The 18,955-nt window shown below is 48.4% G+C and overlaps 1 protein-coding gene across 3 annotated transcripts in view; it reads left to right on the top strand.

Annotated features, from left to right (window-relative positions):
* The window catches only part of ttc17 (tetratricopeptide repeat domain 17), a 72,795-nt gene that overhangs the window by 16,873 nt on the left and 36,967 nt on the right, over nt 1–18,955 (top strand). For all 3 annotated transcript variants that reach the window (XM_079496158.1, XM_079496157.1, XM_079496159.1), the window contains exons 6-11: nt 4,879–4,988; nt 5,707–5,854; nt 6,634–6,773; nt 13,923–14,083; nt 15,003–15,115; nt 17,485–17,628. In XM_079496158.1, the coding sequence (XP_079352284.1) occupies nt 4,879–4,988; nt 5,707–5,854; nt 6,634–6,773; nt 13,923–14,083; nt 15,003–15,115; nt 17,485–17,628 (816 nt within the window). The remainder of the gene's footprint in view (nt 1–4,878; nt 4,989–5,706; nt 5,855–6,633; nt 6,774–13,922; nt 14,084–15,002; nt 15,116–17,484; nt 17,629–18,955) is intronic.

The following is an 18,955-nucleotide window of genomic DNA, read 5'->3' as shown; positions in this document are numbered from 1 at the left end:
CTCCCCAGACCTCCTAGACTAGAGCCCCCCCCACGCCCCAGACCTCCTACTCCAACCCTGTGGAATGCACTCCCCAGACCTCCTAGACTAGAGCCCCCCCCACGCCCCAGACCTCCTACTCCAACCCTGTGGAATGCACACCCCAGATCTCCTACTCCAACCCTGTCGAATGCACTCTCCAGACCTCCTACTCCAACCCTGTGGAATGCACTCCCCAGATCTCCTACTCCAACCCTGTGGAATGCACTCCCCAGACCTCCTAGACTAGAGACCCCCCCCCCACTCCCCAGACGACCTCCTCCAACCCTGTGGAATGCACTCCCCAGATCTCCTACTCCAACCCTGTGGAATGCACTCCCCAGATCTCCTACTCCAACCCTGTGGAATGCACTCTCCAGACCTCCTAGACTAGAGACCCCCCCCCCCCACTCCCCAGACCTCCTACTCCAACCCTGTGGAATGCACTCCCCAGACCTCCTAGACTAGAGACCCCCCCCACTCCCCAGACCTCCTACTCCAACCCTGTGGAATGCACTCCCCAGACCTCCTAGACTAGAGACCCCCCCCCCCCACTCCCCAGACCTCCTACTCCAACCCTGTGGAATGCACTCCCCTGATCTCCTAGTCTAGAGCCCCCCCCCCCCCCCTCCACTCCCCAGACCTCCTACTCCAACCCTGTGGAATGCACTCTCCAGATCTCCTAGACTAGAGACCCCCCCCCACTCCCCAGATCTCTTACTCCAACCCTGTGGAATGCACTCCCCAGATCTCCTACACTAGAGACCCCCCCCACTCCCCAGATCTCCTACTCCAACCCTGTGGAATGCACTCTCCAGATCTCCTAGACTAGAGCCCCCCCCACGCCACAGACCTCCTACTCCAACCCTGTGGAATGCACTCCCCAGACCTCCTAGACTAGAGCCCCCCCCACGCCACAGACCTCCTACTCCAACCCTGTGGAATGCACACCCCAGACCTCCTACTCCAACCCTGTGGAATGCACTCTCCAGATCTCCTAGACTAGAGCCCCCCCCCCCCCCCCACGCCCCTCCTTCAATATGGCTAACTAGTAACTAGGACCTTTCTTAGTGTTTTATTTTTCCTAATAAAATGTGTTTTCTTTTGTTTTCTTGTCATCGCCGCCCCCCCCCCCCCCCCCAGTTTGTATCAGAACCATTGATAACAGTTGTCCCGTCTGAACAGAACCACTGATAACAGTTTTCCCGTCTGAACAGAACCACTGATAACAGTCCCAGTTGTCCTGGCTGAACAGAACCACTGATAACATTCCCAGTTGTCCTGGCTGAACAGAACCACTGATAACATTCCCAGTTGTCCTGGCTGAACAGAACCACTGATAACATTCCCAGTTGTCCTGGCTGAACAGAACCACTGATAACAGTCCCAGTTGTCCTGACTGAACAGAACCACTGATAACAGTCCCAGTTGTCCTGGCTGAACAGAACCACTGATAACAGTCCCAGTTGTCCTGGCTGAACAGAACCATTGTTAACCGTTGTCCCGTCTGAACAGAACCACTGATAACAGTCCCAGTTGTCCCAGCTGAACAGAACCACTGATAACAGTTGTCCTGGCTGAACAGAACCACTGATAACAGTCCCAGGTGTCCTGGCTGAACAGAACCATTGATAACAGTTGTCCCGTCTGAACAGAACCACTGATAACAGTCCCAGGTGTCCTGGCTGAACAGAACCATTGATAACAGTTGTCCTGTCTGACCAGAACCACTGATAACAGTCCCAGTTGTCCTGGCTGAACAGAACCACTGATAACAGTCCCAGTTGTCCTGGCTGAACAGAACCACTGATAACAGTTGTCCTGGCTGAACAGAACCACTGATAACAGTTGTCCTGGCTGAACAGAACCACTGATAACAGTCCCAGTTGTCCCGTCTGAACAGAACCACTGATAACAGTCCCAGTTGTCCTGGCTGAACAGAACCACTGATGACAGTCCCAGTTGTCCTGGCTGAACAGAACCACTGATAACAGTCCCAGTTGTCCTGGCTGAACAGAACCACTGATGACAGTCCCAGTTGTCCCGTCTGAACAGAACCACTGATAACAGTCCCAGTTGTCCTGGCTGAACAGAACCACTGATGACAGTCCCAGTTGTCCTGGCTGAACAGAACCACTGATGACAGTCCCAGTTGTCCTGGCTGAACAGAACCACTGATAACAGTCCCAGTTGTCCTGGCTGAACAGAACCACTGATAACAGTCCCAGTTGTCCTGGCTGAACAGAACCACTGATAACAGTTGTCCCGTCTGAACAGAACCACTGATAACAGTTGTCCCGTCTGAACAGAACCACTGATAACAGTTGTCCCGTCTGAACAGAACCACTGATAACAGTTGTCCCGTCTGAACAGAACCACTGATAACAGTTGTCCTGGCTGAACAGAACCATTGATAACAGTCCCAGTTGTCCTGGCTGAACAGAAACAATGATAACAGTTGTCCTGGCTGAACAGAACCACTGATAACAGTCCCAGTTGTCCTGGCTGAACAGAACCACTGATGACAGTCCCAGTTGTCCTGGCTGAACAGAACCATTGATAACAGTCCCAGTTGTCCTGGCTGAACAGGGTTACATGTGTTTGGTCCGACGATTCATTGATCCGATACCTCCAACCCCTAACCTAACCATAACCGCAAGCACGGGAGCAGGCGCTAGTCCGAGGTGCGGACGCATGTCGAACCAATGCTCCGTCGGACCATAGTATGCCTCCCGCTGAACAGAACCACTGATAACAGTCCCAGTTGTCCTGGCTGAACAGAACCACTGATAACAGTCCCAGTTGTCCTGGCTGAACAGAACCACTGATAACAGTTGTCCCGTCTGAACAGAACCATTGATAACAGTCCCAGTTGTCCTGGCTGAACAGAACCACTGATAACAGTTGTCCCGTCTGAACAGAACCACTGATAACAGTTGTCCCGTCTGAACAGAACCACTGATAACAGTTGTCCCGTCTGAACAGAACCACTGATAACAGTTGTCCCGTCTGAACAGAACCACTGATAACAGTTGTTCCGTCTGAACAGAACCATTGATAACAGTCCCAGTTGTCCTGGCTGAACAGAACCACTGATAACAGTCCCAGTTGTCCTGGCTGAACAGAACCACTGATAACAGTTGTCCCGTCTGAACAGAACCACTGATAACAGTCCCAGTTGTCCTGGCTGAACAGAACCACTGATAACAGTCCCAGTTGTCCCGTCTGAACAGAACCACTGATAACAGTCCCAGTTGTCCTGGCTGAACAGAACCACTGATAACAGTCCCAGTTGTCCCGTCTGAACAGAACCACTGATAACAGTCCCAGTTGTCCCGTCTGAACAGAACCACTGATAACAGTCCCAGTTGTCCCGTCTGAACAGAACCACTGATAACAGTCCCAGTTGTCCCGTCTGAACAGAACCACTGATAACAGTCCCAGTTGTCCCGTCTGAACAGAACCACTGATAACAGTCCCAGTTGTCCCGTCTGAACAGAACCACTGATAACAGTCCCAGTTGTCCCGTCTGAACAGAACCACTGATAACAGTCAGCATTACTGATTATTGCAGTTTTATTTTATTTTTTTGTATTGATTGGATAAGTTTGCAAAATGTACAGAGGTGCAGTTATACAATAATGACAAAGACACTGAGGGCTTGTTTCGTGTGAAAGACAAGAAATCATCAATACTAGGAGCAGTAAAAGTGTATTTACAGAACAAAACGTGAGGGGTAATCTTCTGCACTTGGTTGCATGCTGAAAATAGACTATCTGCAAGCTCACAACGCATCACCAGCTTGCAGATCTACAAGCTCACAACGCATCGCCAGCTTGCAGATCTACAAGCTCACAACGCATCGCCAGCTTGCAGATCTACAAGCTCACAACGCATCACCAGCTTGCAGATCTACAAGCTCACAACGCATCGCCAGCTTGCAGATCTACAAGCTCACAACGCATCGCGAGCTTTGCAGATCTACAAGCTCACAACGCATCGCCAGCTTGCAGATCGTCTATTTTCAGAGCGCAACACCCGTGTGCAACCAAACATGACTTGTCTTCTAGTTCTACTGGCTATCTTCTTCACTAGTTTTTATTTGTTGATGATATTGTCAATATATTTAGTATTAGTTTTTACTAGTCGTCGTCGTCGTCGTCGTCGTCATAGCTTAGTTTGTATTTAGTTTTCGTCAGTGAAAAAAGGTAGTCAAACATTTTTCGTCATTGCTGGGTGCGAACTTGTAAGAAATAACCAAGATTTGGCTTTTGGTGACACGTTTTAGATTTTTGGCGTGGTGTTTGGTATGGGTATAAGGTTTTCAAAAAGCTGTGCAAGCATGTTGGGTGCGCCCCCTAGTGGTCTGTTTACACAGACTCAAATATTAGATGCGTATAGGTATGGTTGAAAACCAAAATAATTGAAAAGAGTCCACGGTGGCTAAAATGAGCTAAAATGCCTATACACTGGGATTTAATATGTAAATGCATACGTTTTCATATAACTAACTAAAGTTATGAAAAACTAACTAACTAGAAAGGCATCGTTTCCAAGATGGTGGCTGCCTGGAGCTTAAAATGGTTTGGTTGCAAACCGACCACTAGGGGGCGTGCCAAATTAATTTGTGATGTTTTTTGAACATCACAAATTATCCACACCATGCCAACATTTAAAAAGCAGTTACCAAGTGCATAAATGTTATGGAGCTAGGAGCTAAAATGCCTATAAACTGGGATTTAAATGTAAACATTAAACAATCATAACAATGATGCACTTGGTAACTGCTTTTTGAAGGCCAAAATTCAAAAGCCAAATCTTTACAGACTACGTCAACACTGCTGTGTTTGTGTGTTCCAGAACTCCACATCCTGGGTCCTCTACAACCTGGCCTCATTCTACTGGAGGATGAAGAATGAGCCACGCAAGGCGGTGGACTGTGTGGTTCGAGCTCTGCATTTCTCCCCCAGGTACTGAAATACTGTGTGGTTCGAGCTCTGCATTTCTCCCCCAGGTACTGAAATACTGTGTGGTTCGAGCTCTGCATTTCTCCCCCAGGTACTGAAATACTGTGTGGTTCGAGCTCTGCATTTCTCCCCCAGGTACTGACATAGTGTGGTTCGAGCTCTGCATTTCTCCCCCAGGTACTGACATACTGTGTGGTTCGAGCTCTGCATTTCTCCCCCAGGTACTGACATACTGTGTGGTTCGAGCTCTGCATTTCTCCCCCAGGTACTGACATACTGTGTGGTTCGAGCTCTGCATTTCTCCCCCAGGTACTGACATACTGTGTGGTTCGAGCTCTGCATTTCTCCCCCAGGTACTGAAATACTGTGTGGTTCGAGCTCTGCATTTCTCCCCCAGGTACTGAAATACTGTGTGGTTCGAGCTCTGCATTTCTCCCCCGTGTGTGTGTGTGTGTGTGTGTGTGTGTGTGTGTGTGTGTGTGTGTGTGTGTGTGTGTGTGTGTGTGTGTGTGTGTGTGTGTGTGTGTGTGTGTGTGTGTGTGTGTGTGCGTGTGCGTGTGTGCGTGCGTGCGTGCGCACTATCGGAAGACGCTGTTACTTGAACCCCTGACGGGTGTGTGGGTATTTGCTGATTGCACCTTGTAAATATGTGTGTCCTTGTATTGTATCTCTTATGTGGACATAAATCAATGATTAAAGTGTGTGTGTGTGTCCAACGCAGACAGCACAAGGACGTCGCCCTGGTCAATATGGCCAACATCCTGCACCGCGCCCACTTCTCGGCGGACGCCGCCATCCTGGCCCACGCTGCCTTGGACCTGACCTCAGATCTGTTCACCAGCCACTACACGCTGGCTAACATCTATGCTGTGAGTAGATTTAAACTGACCTCAGATCTGTTCACCAGCCACTACACGCTGGCTAACATCTATGCTGTGAGTAGATTTAAACTGACCTCAGATCTGTTCACCAGCCACTACACGCTGGCTAACATCTATGCTGTGAGTAGATTTAAACTGACCTCAGATCTGTTCACCAGCCACTACACACTGGCTAACATTTATGCTGTAAGTAGATTTAACCCATTTTGGGCGGGAACCCCTGTTGGTGTTTTAAGGCATTATGTTATGCTTTAGCTATTGAAAAATAGCAGATCTACAAGCTCATAGTGCGCCACTCGGTGGCGCGCTATGAGCTTGTAGATCTGCTATTTTTGAAAAATCAAAGAACGACTGACATAGAAACATAGCTTTTTCAGAAAACTGTCAAAATGGGTCAGATCTGTTCACCAGCCACTACACGCGGGAGGGGGGGGGGGTAAACTTTTGCACAGGTATCTCGTTTAGCGAGGACCTGTGACTTGTATCTGTCAAACGGTGACACAATGAACGATTTCTACTGTACCGCCACGTGCTGTGTTTCTGTGTGTCTCTCTCGGATGCTCGGGGAGGACAACCACTCGGTGCTGTGTTTCTGTGTCCAATAACCTCTCTGTGTGTCTCTCTCAGATGCTCGGGGAGGACAACCACTCGGTGCTGTGTTTCTGTGTCCAATAACCTCTCTGTGTCTCTCTCTCAGATGCTCGGGGAGGACAACCACTCGGTGCTGTGTTTCTGTGTCCAATAACCTCTCTGTGTGTCTCTCTCAGATGCTCGGGGAGTACAACCACTCGGTGCTGTGCTATGAGCAGGCGCTGCAGGCCCAGCCGGGCTTGGAGCAGGCCCTCCGGAGGAAGCACGCTGTGCTCTGTCAGCAGAAGCTGGAGCAACGCCTGGAGGCCCAACACAGGTACTGCAGGACAGTGTCTCCCCAAACTGTGGGTCAGGTCTAGCCTGGCTAATAAGCCAGACCGAATCAGCCGTTGGCAAAAAGAAAAATTGCCTGCCGGCGGATTACGGTCTGGAGAGGCTCAATTGTACGCCCATTTCCTACACCAGAGAACTGGTGTGGCCAATCGGGACACGGTATGCAATATCGGCGGGCTTTGGTACAGTGACGTTCAATGCTTGAGACCTTTGACTGACAGTAGCTCTGACCAATTGCGTCAGAGAAAATGTTTGAACCCACCCCCCGGGAAACAAGATCCATACACAGCATCTCCAGACTCAAATACCACACGACAGTGTGATTTGAGTCTGGCTTATTAGCCAGGCTAGGTCAGGTCACCCAACCATTTTGTATGGCTTGTTTTTATTAAAACAAGTGAAATTGGAACTATTGAGACAGAGAAATGAGCAGACCGAACTGGAACTGGAACACTGAAGATGATAAATGGGTACTCTCTCCTGATTGGCTATGGGGGTTCGAACAATCGCTCGTTACGGTTGGCACTCAGGGGTCAGCTAGGTGAGGAGGAGGTAACTGGCGCACGGCCAAAAATGTTAAGGACCGCTGTTTAAGCAATACATTTAAATGTAAAATAGTGTTTATCAGGCGTAGAAATATTGAGGTTGAGAACGTAATGTTAACACAGCGAACGCTAACCGCGTATCCATACGTTATTAATTAATCAAACGTCCGGTGCTAACCACGTATCCATACGTTTTAATCACTTTTTTATAGCATACTTTCATTCATCTTTTTACCCACCCGGACAATGAAGAACCATCCCCCTGTCATTGCTGCTTAGTCCCGCTCACGTGATCAGAAAAAAACAAAAAAAAACAAAAAACCCCTCCCCTCCTGAAAACAGGAGGGTGGGCCGCTTTACGTGTAGAAGCCAGTGTAAAATGGACGCGCCCATGCAGAGCCGTCATAATCGGAGATCGCTCGGATGTGTGATTGTAACGCTTTTTTATTCATTATAATTGTAGTGATAAGACCGCAATGAACGCGTCGGGGACGTAATCGACCCGGGTGTAATGTATAACGAACTTTTCCGCGTCCTAAACCGTGGTGTTGTGATCTGTGGAAGTCATTTTTTCCTTGTCGTCGACATCACAGCCGGGCTGCATGTCTGAACCGAACGGTGGAATGGGACTTTTTATAGCCGTACGGATCAAGACTTTTGCTGCCCAATGTGCCCATGACACCCCCCCCCCCCCCCCCCAATGTTACTGCGATCAAGACAATGAAAGCAGTGAGAGATTAGGCGAGGCGAGGCAATCATCATCATCATCATCTAAAGAAAGCAGAGTTATGAAGGTTTATAGTCAGACATTGACAGGCAGATATAACAATAAACACAATAAATATGCTATACATCCTATACACCGAATGAAAGCCCTGAATGTGTACTTTTACGAGGAAAAGAGTAAACATTGATCCCATGTACAGTTTGTCATAAATTGGCTACTGGATGCACATTGCGCCCACCAGATATAACTGCAGAGAAGACATGGACATGGACATGGTGCAACTGTTCTCTACAGTTGCACCGCGCAACTGTAGAGAACAGGTGCACCGCTCACTTCACAGGGGTGTGATTTTTATTATTACAGTAGAAGTTTACAGACCAAACTGTAAATAAAAGGTTTACATGACTTTCTGTCTCAGTCCGTATATAGCGAGCTGTATTGAATAAGCAGAGAACAGAATATGGGACAGAGTTGCACCACTCACTTCACATGGGTGTGATTTTTATTATTACTACAGTAGAAGTTTTTTTCTTATGAAAGCAGAGAGTCTTCTGTTTCATACGGTATATAGTATTTATATGTCGCTATAGGCCTTATTTTGTGAATATTGAGGAGTTCACGTCCATGTCTTCTCTGAAGTTATCTGGTGGGCACAAGCTGCATTCAATAACCAATTACTGTCTAACTGTAGAAGGGATCAATGTGTACTGTTTTCCTCGTAAAAGTACACATTCAGGGCTTTCATTCGGTGTATAGGATGTATAGGATATTTATTGGGTTCAATTTTATATCTGCCTGTCAATGTCTCTGACTTTAAACCATCCATAACTCTGCTCGCTGTTCAAGATAACCACTTCCAGGCAAATGCAGGTGTTGCAAAAAGGTCAATATCTCCAGAATAGAACATGGTAAAATCAAAATGTATTTTGGTCTCCACCAGGCCGAAGGCATGGGGAGAGAGTATGTTTTGCACTCCGTCCGTGTGTGTGTGTGTGTGTGTGTGTGTGTGTCCGTCCGTCCGTCCGTCCGGCCGGCCGTCCGTCCGTTCGTTCGTTCGTTCGTCCTTCCGTCCGTCCGTTACCAGCTAATCTCCGGCACCGTTAACCCGGTCGATGCCAAACTTTGCACACACACTCCCTGGATGCCAACGATGAACCTCTAGCCCACATTTTCCAGAACGGCCTCTTATAGCGCCACCATGAGGCAGCTTTTCACATGTTTTACCTAAAACTGCACCGATCTGCGTGAAACGTTGCATGCACACTCCCTAGAGGCCAAGGACAAACCTTTGACCTGCATTTTCCGCATCTGCCTTTTATAGCGCCACCAGGAGGCCGACTTTTGTAAAACACATTTTTTGATATTACTCCTCCAGATTCTGTCCAAAAATCTCACAAATCGTTACAGAGTATCTCTATGGTCATGTGCTCAACTCGGATCTGTCCCATATTTCATATTCCATCCTAATTGGCTATAATTGGCTTTCACAGTTTGCAAGATTGCCCCGTTTTGAACAAAAGCCTCAAATCATGAACGCAGCATGCAATTTACGTGAAATGTTTCACATTTTCTTACTAGGCTGAGGAATATATCCCACCCTTTTCACATTGGTCTGTTATAGCGCCACCAACAGGTTGATTTTTGCTAAACACATTTTTGGAACAAAATGCCTCAAATCATCCAATTGCCATCAAAGGCAAACATGTTTATATTACTCCTAAACATTTTGACAAACATCTCACACAGTCCTATCCTCCTGGTGGAGACCTGTGCCCAGAAGGGCACTTCTTCTAGTTTAAATTGAAGTGGACAAGTTCAGCTTTCTTTTGATGTATGCGTGTGATTCTCGCTATAAGAGAACAATTTGCTGTGGGCCCCCGAACAAGGCCTTCGTGCAATGTTAAACGGTAGCAACATCAAAATAGGCCTGGGGAGATTCTGTAGCAATCAAAGTGTTAACACTGATGAAAGCCTGTGTTTGGTAGACTGCTGCTGCCGATCCTAACCATTAAACAAAACTCCTAAAGGCCCATCCATTCATACTCCGTTCTAGGTGACTGGAGTATAGAGTTGATTGTATATTCCTTTCTACGTATTGTCTGCACCCAGTTGAGCAACCCTTTTTTGACTCTCTCCCCCCCCCCCCCCCCGGACGTGAGGTGTTCCCTGTTGCCCGAGGCCACACGGGGGACGTGACATGCTTTGTCTGTGAGGTCTTCCCTGTTGCCCGAGGCCACACGGGGAGGTCTTCCCTGTTGCCCGAGGCCACACGGGGAGGTCTTCCCTGTTGCCCGAGGCCACACGGGGAGGTCTTCCCTGTTGCCCGAGGCCACACGGGGAGGTCTTCCCTGTTGCCCGAGGCCACACGGGGGACGTGACGTGCTTTGTCTGTGAGGTCTTCCCTGTTGCCCGAGGCCACACGGGGAGGTCTTCCCTGTTGCCCGAGGCCACACGGGGAGGTCTTCCCTGTTGCCCGAGGCCACACGGGGGACGTGACATGCTGTGAGGTCTTCCCTGTTGCCCGAGGCCACACGGGGGACGTGAGGTGTTCCCTGTTGCCCGAGGCCACACGGGGGACGTGAGGTGTTCCCTGTTGCCCGAGGCCACACGGGGGACGTGAGGTGTTCCCTGTTGCCCGAGGCCACACGGGGGACGTGAGGTGTTCCCTGTTGCCCGAGGCCACACGGGGGACGTGAGGTGTTCCCTGTTGCCCGAGGCCACACGGGGGACGTGAGGTGTTCCCTGTTGCCCGAGGCCACACGGGGATGTGACATGCTTTTCTAATCTCACGTCCTCATGTTCTATCACGACCAAACGTCCACACACACCACTGACAGTGAGTCATAAGCCCTTTTACAAACCATCCGGTTGTCACGCTGTTAGAAGCTACGGTCATGGAAAGGGGCGGGGCCTCTTTGACTCATCGCTGTAATCATGTCGTCAGAGCCCGAGACCAGTTGACGTCTGTTTAACCCATTCTGGGCGGGAACCCCTTTTGGTGTTAGCATTATGTTATGCTTTAGCTATTGAAAAATAGCAGATCTACAAGCTCATAGAGCGCCACCGAGTGGCGCGCTACGAGCTTGTAGGTCTGCTATTTTTGAAAAATCGAAGAACGACTGACATAGAAACATAGCTTTTTCAGAAAACTGTCAGGATGTAGAAGACATTTTTAGAATCTGATCTCAGGTCAAAATGGGTTAAGGGGAAAGACAGAGCTTGGGAAGGTCACAAAGTTAATATTATTAGGCAAGTGGTCTGCAGAGCATTCCCTGGGGGGGAGGGGTGGGGGGGGGGTCTGTGTATTCCTGGGACTCGCATAAATACGTGTCTGTGTGGCTGAGACACGCACGCACAGACACGCGACGGATGGAGGCGATGCTGCTGCTCATTGTATGACATTGGGTGCAGGAGGCTCTATTGTCCTTGGCTTTGACTACTTCAGTAGTGACCGCACGTCACAACGGCTTTCTGCCACGCCCCCCCCCCCCCCCCCCCCCCATCCCCCCCACCACAATGACTGAGCTGTTTCACCCGCGTATGGTTTAAAGTGAAATCGAGTGACATTCAAACATTGCAAAGTTGTCGCTGTGATATCGGGGAGGAATGGACGTTACTCATCAGTGTGGCTGAAGCCAGCCTAGAGGCTTGGGGTTCATCAGTGTGGCTGAAGCCAGCCTAGAGGCTTGGGGTTCATCAGTGTGGCTGAAGCCAGCCTAGAGGCTTGGGGTTCATCAGTGTGGCTGAAGCCAGGCTAGAGGCTTGGGGTTCATCAGTGTGGCTGAAGCCAGGCTAGAGGCTTGGGGTTCATTATCAGTGTGGCTGAAGCCAGCCTAGAGGCTTGGGGTTCATTATCAGTGTGGCTGAAGCCAGGCTAGAGGCTTGGGGTTCATCAGTGTGGCTGAAGCCAGCCTAGAGGCTTGGGGTTCATCAGTGTGGCTGAAGCCAGCCTAGAGGCTTGGGGTTCATCAGTGTGGCTGAAGCCAGCCTAGAGGCTTGGGGTTCATCAGTGTGGCTGAAGCCAGCCTAGAGGCTTGGGGTTCATCAGTGTGGCTGAAGCCAGGCTAGAGGCTTGGGGTTCATCAGTGTGGCTGAAGCCAGCCTAGAGGCTTGGGGTTCATCAGTGTGGCTGAAGCCAGCCTAGAGGCTTGGGGTTCATCAGTGTGGCTGAAGCCAGCCTAGAGGCTTGGGGTTCATCAGTGTGGCTGAAGCCAGGCTAGAGGCTTGGGGTTCATCAGTGTGGCTGAAGCCAGCCTAGAGGCTTGGGGTTCATCAGTGTGGCTGAAGCCAGCCTAGAGGCTTGGGGTTCATCAGTGTGGCTGAAGCCAGCCTAGAGGCTTGGGGTTCATCAGTGTGGCTGAAGCCAGCCTAGAGGCTTGGGGTTCATCAGTGTGGCTGAAGCCAGCCTAGAGGCTTGGGGTTCATCAGTGTGGCTGAAGCCAGGCTAGAGGCTTGGGGTTCAAACCTGAAGATATGTTTTCAGTTGCTTCACTTTGGTGCCACAGGTCAGAGGTCGGCGTTGTTTCTGAGCGGTGCCTCTGCTCCATTACGCAGCTATGTGTGTCCCTATGTATGGGTCCGAGCACGGAAAGTCGCAACACGGTAACTCTTTCACTTCTCGACCGTTTCGGACGTGGGAAGGCTCACCGGGCACGTTCCTTGGGGTCTGGATGTTGTGGGGACCCCCACGCGGTAACTCTGTAATTTCTCGACCATTTCGGACGTGGGGCGGCTTGCTGGAACCGGGCCGCCCCCCCTGGGTGCGTTCCTGAGGGTGTCGATGTTGCAGGGACCCCCCACGCCCACGGACCCCCACACGCTACAGTTGCACCGCTCACTTCACATGTGTGATTTTCTTTTCTTTTTTTCCCCCTTTTTTTTTCCTTTTTAAGGAAGAAAAGAAAAATAAGTCCCTTCTCGCCAGCTCAGTCGTTTCCAAGCAAGAGCTGTAGCTGTCTTCCCCCTCCCTCGAGTGGTGGTTATATTATCGATTATATTAGGATACAACAGATATAAAAAGTACACGGTAATTGAACTTTGGGAGTGTATTAAACCAAATGGACCCGCTCATTCCATGTTGTGGTGAAAACACCTTTAGCCTACTGGGGAAGTGACCAGCAGCGTGTTCTTGTGGTCGTGATGCAGCAACATGTGGGGAAATGCTCGACGCGTGTTCGCCGCGGTGGAATGTTACAGTCAAAGCAAAGCAAAGTTACTATATTTACCCAGGGTAACTGGACTAAGCATCAGATACTTGTTTACAGCCAGGCCCTGCTCATAGAACATTTCATGGTAGTGGTTCAATGCCTTGCTCAAGGGCACTTCAGCGGTGGTAATTTTAACGTGCCGGTCCGGGGATACGAACTGGCGACCTTCCGGTATCAAGACCGCTCCGCAAACCGTTCGGCCACCGCTGCCACAATGTCCAGTGGGGGCGTCGCAGTGTGTTGGCAGTCGTAGCGCTGGGCCAGGCGCGGAATTGTATAGGCCACCGTTTGTTGTGTTGCGGTTGTCTCAGAGGAAGCCTCACAGTGGAGTAACGGCGAGAACGGTGGCCTGTGATGCAGGTGTTGCTAGCGGTCGCGATGGGAAAGAAGTTATCATTTGTTAAATGGAAAAAATTCAGACAAACTCATTGATTCATTGAGTAAATTATAGTTAGATTTGGTCGCCGCCTCCTATCTCAAAATGTTTTGTTCCAGGGACCCCCAGAAGCAAAGATTTGAGTTACCAATGTTCCCTTTAATCATTATTTTAAACTTTGGCTATTTTTTTTTTAAGTGGTTAAAAGCTAAAGTGACACAGATTCTTTCAAGCTCTTAATGGGTTTAATAAAAGCGTTTCCCACCACTGCCCACAGGTCACTGCAGCGCACGCTCAACGAGCTGAAGGAGTACCAGAAGCAACACGACCACTACCTCCGGCAGCAGGAGGCTCTGGACAAACACAAGCTGCTCCAGGAGGAGCAGATCCTCCGGAACATCATCCACGAGACCCAGATGGCCAAGGAGGCTCAGCTGGGTGAGGGAGAGGGAGAGAGAGAGAGAGGGAGAGAGAGGGAGGGAGGGAGAGAGAGGGAGAGGGAGAGGGAGAGAGAGGGAGAGAGACTGACCGCCGTTCACATTGTCGCCGTCTCATCTCCATATTTGTGACCAGATTTGACTGAGAGACTGCCATCGTACAAATTCCATCTTTTCACCAGAGGAGAAAAACTTCATAGCACAAGCAGACTCTTCACATAGAGCATGTCTGAAATAAGTGTCTGAAATCGACATGTAAATATGAAATAAATGCTTAAACATGTAGCTAGGTGTAATGTTAGAGACTACAGAATACATATATGAAATAAATGCTTAAACATGTAGCTAGGTGTAATGTTAGAGACTACAGAATACATGTAAATATGAAATAAATGCTTAAACATGTAGCTAGGTGTAATGTTAGAGACCACAGAAGTGATCCTTTCAAGCCTGTTTTCTCAACTCGCTGTTTCTCTGCAAGACATTACTCTATAAGCCAATATCTCCAAAACTGGTGGGTCAAACTGAACAACCAATACGTCAATTTGAAGCTATGATTCCCTGCTTTCATATGACATGAAAAAACGAAAATTTAAAAAAATCCAATGGCAGCCCCTCAGTCAAATTTGGTCACATTTTAACTTTTTTCTTTCCTTCCGTAAATGAACGTCCTACTTGATCATACATACTGTACTACAGCAGTGGGTATTGAACTGGATTAGGCACAATGATGGACGCATTTGAGGACCAAACATTTTGGGTTAATGGGTTAATCTGCTGGACTATTTAGGCTTATGGTTTAAAAAAATAATAATAATGGCATTCATAGGACTAAATTGATTAGTCAATTAGTCATTCATTAGGACTAAAATGTCAATGTCCTCACAAGTGTAGTAATCCTGTGCTGTGTGTGTCTCCAGGTAACCATCAGATGTGTCGTCTGGGACAGCAGCAGCGCAGCCTCTTCTGTCCCTTCGACCTGCCCGTGCGCTATCACCGTGGAGACCTGTTTGAACACGTGCACTATGTCCAGGTGAGGGTGACACGCATGATTAAGCCATTTAGGCCTGACGTCGACATTTGTAAAATGTCTTCTAAATCCTGACAGTTTTCTGTCAAGATTTGCACCACATTTTCACGATTTTTCAAAAATAGCAGCCCTACAAGCTCGTAGCGCGCCACTCGGTGGCGCGCTACGAGATTGTAGATCTGCTATTTTTCAATAGCTAAAGTATAACATAATGCTTAGTTAAAACACCAGAAGGGGTTCCCGTCCAGAATGGGTTAACACCCCCAACGCCCAGGACGAAGTATCTTCGTCTTATCTATTAGTATCGCCCGACGCCCAGGACAAAATATTGTCCAAAAGACGAAGTTTATTGATATGAGAACGGATCGCATGGCTCCACAGCCTGGGAGCGCCTGTTGGGCAATCCTCGATGTTGCGTAAGAGTGAGACGTCATCGAAAAACTCCCTCCCCTGTTTAGCTGATGAAAACGAAAATCTTAAAACGTGAATAACTCGCGATCTAAATCATCCCGTCTAATTATAAAAAAAAGATCCTGTGTTAGACGGCGCTCCGCGGTCCAGTCGCTAGTCGCGATAGATTTATTCTTACCTCCCGTTGTTGTCGATCGACTTTGAAGTGGCGTGGCTATTGTTAGCTGCTACACACGCATTCACAACAACATCCGGTCCGTCTGTAAAAGTGGTCCATGTTTATAAATCGACTGGGCGCTATAATGTAATGGATTAAATAACCCTTAATTTAACTGTAATGGATTAAATAACCCTTAACTTAACTATAATGTAATGGATTAAATAACCCCGGGCGTTCTAGGTGTTAACCCATTTTGGGTGGGAACCCCTTTTGGTGTTAGCATTATGTTGTGCTTTAGCTATTGAAAAATAGCAGATCTACAAGCTCATAGCGCACCACCGAGTGGCGCGCTATGAGCTTGTAGGTCTGCTATTTTTGAAAAATCGAAGAACCACTGACATCGAAACATAGCTTTTTCAGAAAACTGTCAGGATGTAGAAGATTTTTAGAATCTGATCTCAGGTCAAAATGGGTTAATAGGCACACACAAAGAATAACTCTTCCTACTTCCTTGACAGGTGTAGGTGATACTATGAAATGAAATGATTACTATATTTACCCAGGGTATCTGGGCTAAGCTCAAGAACTTGTTTCCAGCCAGGCCCTGCTCATAGAACACATTTCATCGTAGTGGTTCAATGCCTTGTTCAAGGGCACTTCAGCGGTGGTAATTTTAACGTGTCGGACCGCTGATTCGAACTGGCGACCTTCCGGTATCAAGACCGCTCCGCTATCCGTTCGGCCACCAAGGCTCTGTTCCATTTAGTGTACGGTGGTTCACAAACCTTGTTTTCATTTCAAGGACCCCCATAACTGAGGACAAATGGAAGAAAATGGACCCGTAAGGGTCCAATCGCAGCACCCTGAATCCGTTCCTTGCTGCTGGGGGTTCCTGGAACAAATATCTTTGAGATGGCCTGGTCTGCGGCCAAATAAATACATCACATTTTGGGAGTAGTTGACATGAACTGTGTACAAAAATGCTAACGCACAAGTCCTTGTAGCGGTGCCGGCACACGGGAGAAAACTGTAGAGGAAATCATGAAAAAACAAGAGGGTGGCCGCACACGCAAATAGCCAGAGTGCCAATATTTTATTAGGACAGCAGGTAAGACAAAAATGAATCCAACGTTTTGGCGGTTAAGCCTTCATCAGGGAATGATGAATATTGGCACTCTGGCTATTGGCGTGTGCGGCCACCCTCTTGTTTTTTCAAGATTTCCTCTACAGTACTTGACATGAACCCATTAGAGAACCACTGCTATAGAAACATAGGTTTTGGGGGTACTTGACACCATTAGAGAACCACTGCTATAGAAACATAGGTTTTGGGGGTACTTGACACCATTAGAGAACCACTGCTATAGAAACATAGGTTTTGGGGGTACTTGACACCATTAGAGAACCACTGCTATAGAAACATAGGTTTTGGGGGTACTTGACACCATTAGAGAACCACTGCTATAGAAACATAGGTTTTGGGGGTACTTGACACCATTAGAGAACCACTGCTATAGAAACATAGGTTTTGGTTGTAAGAGGCTTCCAACAACTTGGGATGCCAAAAAAAAGCAGCCAAACGGCTTGCGAAATTCTGTGCAATCTCTTCCACTATCGGTAGTCGCCGCCAAATATGGCGAAGACGCTGTTCCTTGTACCCCTGAAGGGGGTGTGGGTATTTGTCCGGGATTTGCTGATTGCACTCTGTACAGCACCTTGTAATTATTTGTGTCCTTGTATTGTATCTCTTAAAGTTATGTGGACATAAATAAATGATTAAAATGTGTGTGTGTGTGTTCAGTTTGGCGAGGAGGTGTCTGTGGCGTCCAGCGTGGCTCTGGTGTCGGCACACAGCTCCAACCAATCGGCAGACAGCCCTCTGCTGCACCGCACCATGTCTGGAGACCTGGACCCTGCTGAGGTCCTCTGGGACAGGCATACAGAGGTGAGAGGTCAACCTGACTGGGACAGACATACAGAGGTCAACCTGACTGGGACAGACATACAGAGGTCAACCTGACTGGGACAGAGGTCAGAGGTCAACCTGACTGGGACAGACACACAGAGGTCAGAGGTCAACCTGACTGGGACAGACACACAGAGGTCAGAGGTCAACCTGACTGGGACAGACACAGAGGTCAGAGGTCAACCTGACTGGGACAGACACAGAGGTCAATCTGACTGGGACAGACACAGAGGTCAGAGGTCAACCTGACTGGGACAGAGGTCAGAGGTCAACCTGACTGGGACAGACACACAGAGGTCAGAGGTCAACCTGACTGGGACAGACACAGGTCAGAGGTCAACCTGACTGGGACAGACACACAGAGGTCAGAGGTCAACCTGACTGGGACAGACACAGCACAGGGGTGTTTTCACCCCTCAACTGCTTCTGACAGACATACTAGGGGTTGGAACATGGTTCCAGCAAGCCCCTCCCAGTAGTCGGTGTCACTTTGAGTGACACCACACAATGTACTGTATGACGGACATTACTATTACTAGCCCTAACCCCAAACATAAACATAGCATTACTATTACTATCCCTGACCCTAGCTCTGGTCCATAGCCTTCTACTGCCTCTACGATTCTGCCCTGCGGTATAAGGCTATGAGACTTTCGGTTTTAAATCTCAAATCGAAATCAGAACAGCCTCTCCTCTTTAGCAAATTTTAAAATAACGTTTTTGCTACTCACCAAAACAAAGGCGGGTTGTGTCATTAGAAAGCCTACTTTCCTTAGTGGACGCACTCTGAGCCCCCCACCACACGTATAAACGGTACTTTTTGGCCAGAAAGGGATTTTTTTTCACCGGAGGAAAAATATTCTCTATGAGGCAGTTCTCTGGGCAATATTGGTAGAGGGCAAAGCGGAGTAACTACATATTTTTTTTCCGGTGGAAACAAAATCCCTTTCTGGCCAAAAAGTACCGTTTATACGTGTGGTGGGGGGGAGGGGGGGGGGGGGGGGGCTCAGAGTGCGTCTACTAAGGAAAGTAGGCTTTCTAATGACACAACCCGCCTTTGTTTTGGTGAGTAGCAAAAACATTCTTTTAAAATACGCTAAAGAGGAGAGGCTGGTCTGATTTCGATTTGAGATTTAAAACTGAAAGTCCCATAGCCTTATACTGCAGGGAAGAATCGTAGAAGCAGTAGAAGGCTATGGACCAGAGCTACCCTGACCCCAAACATAAACATAACATTACCATTACTATCCCTAACCCCAAACATAAACATAACATTACTATTACTATCCCTAACCCCAAACATAAA

The sequence above is a fragment of the Electrona antarctica genome (assembly GCF_951216825.1).
Source record: "Electrona antarctica genome assembly, chromosome: 3".
NCBI classification, from domain to species: Eukaryota; Metazoa; Chordata; class Actinopteri; order Myctophiformes; family Myctophidae; genus Electrona; species Electrona antarctica.
Note: the sequence above shows the minus strand (reverse complement) of the source record. Positions and strands in the feature narration are given on the sequence as shown.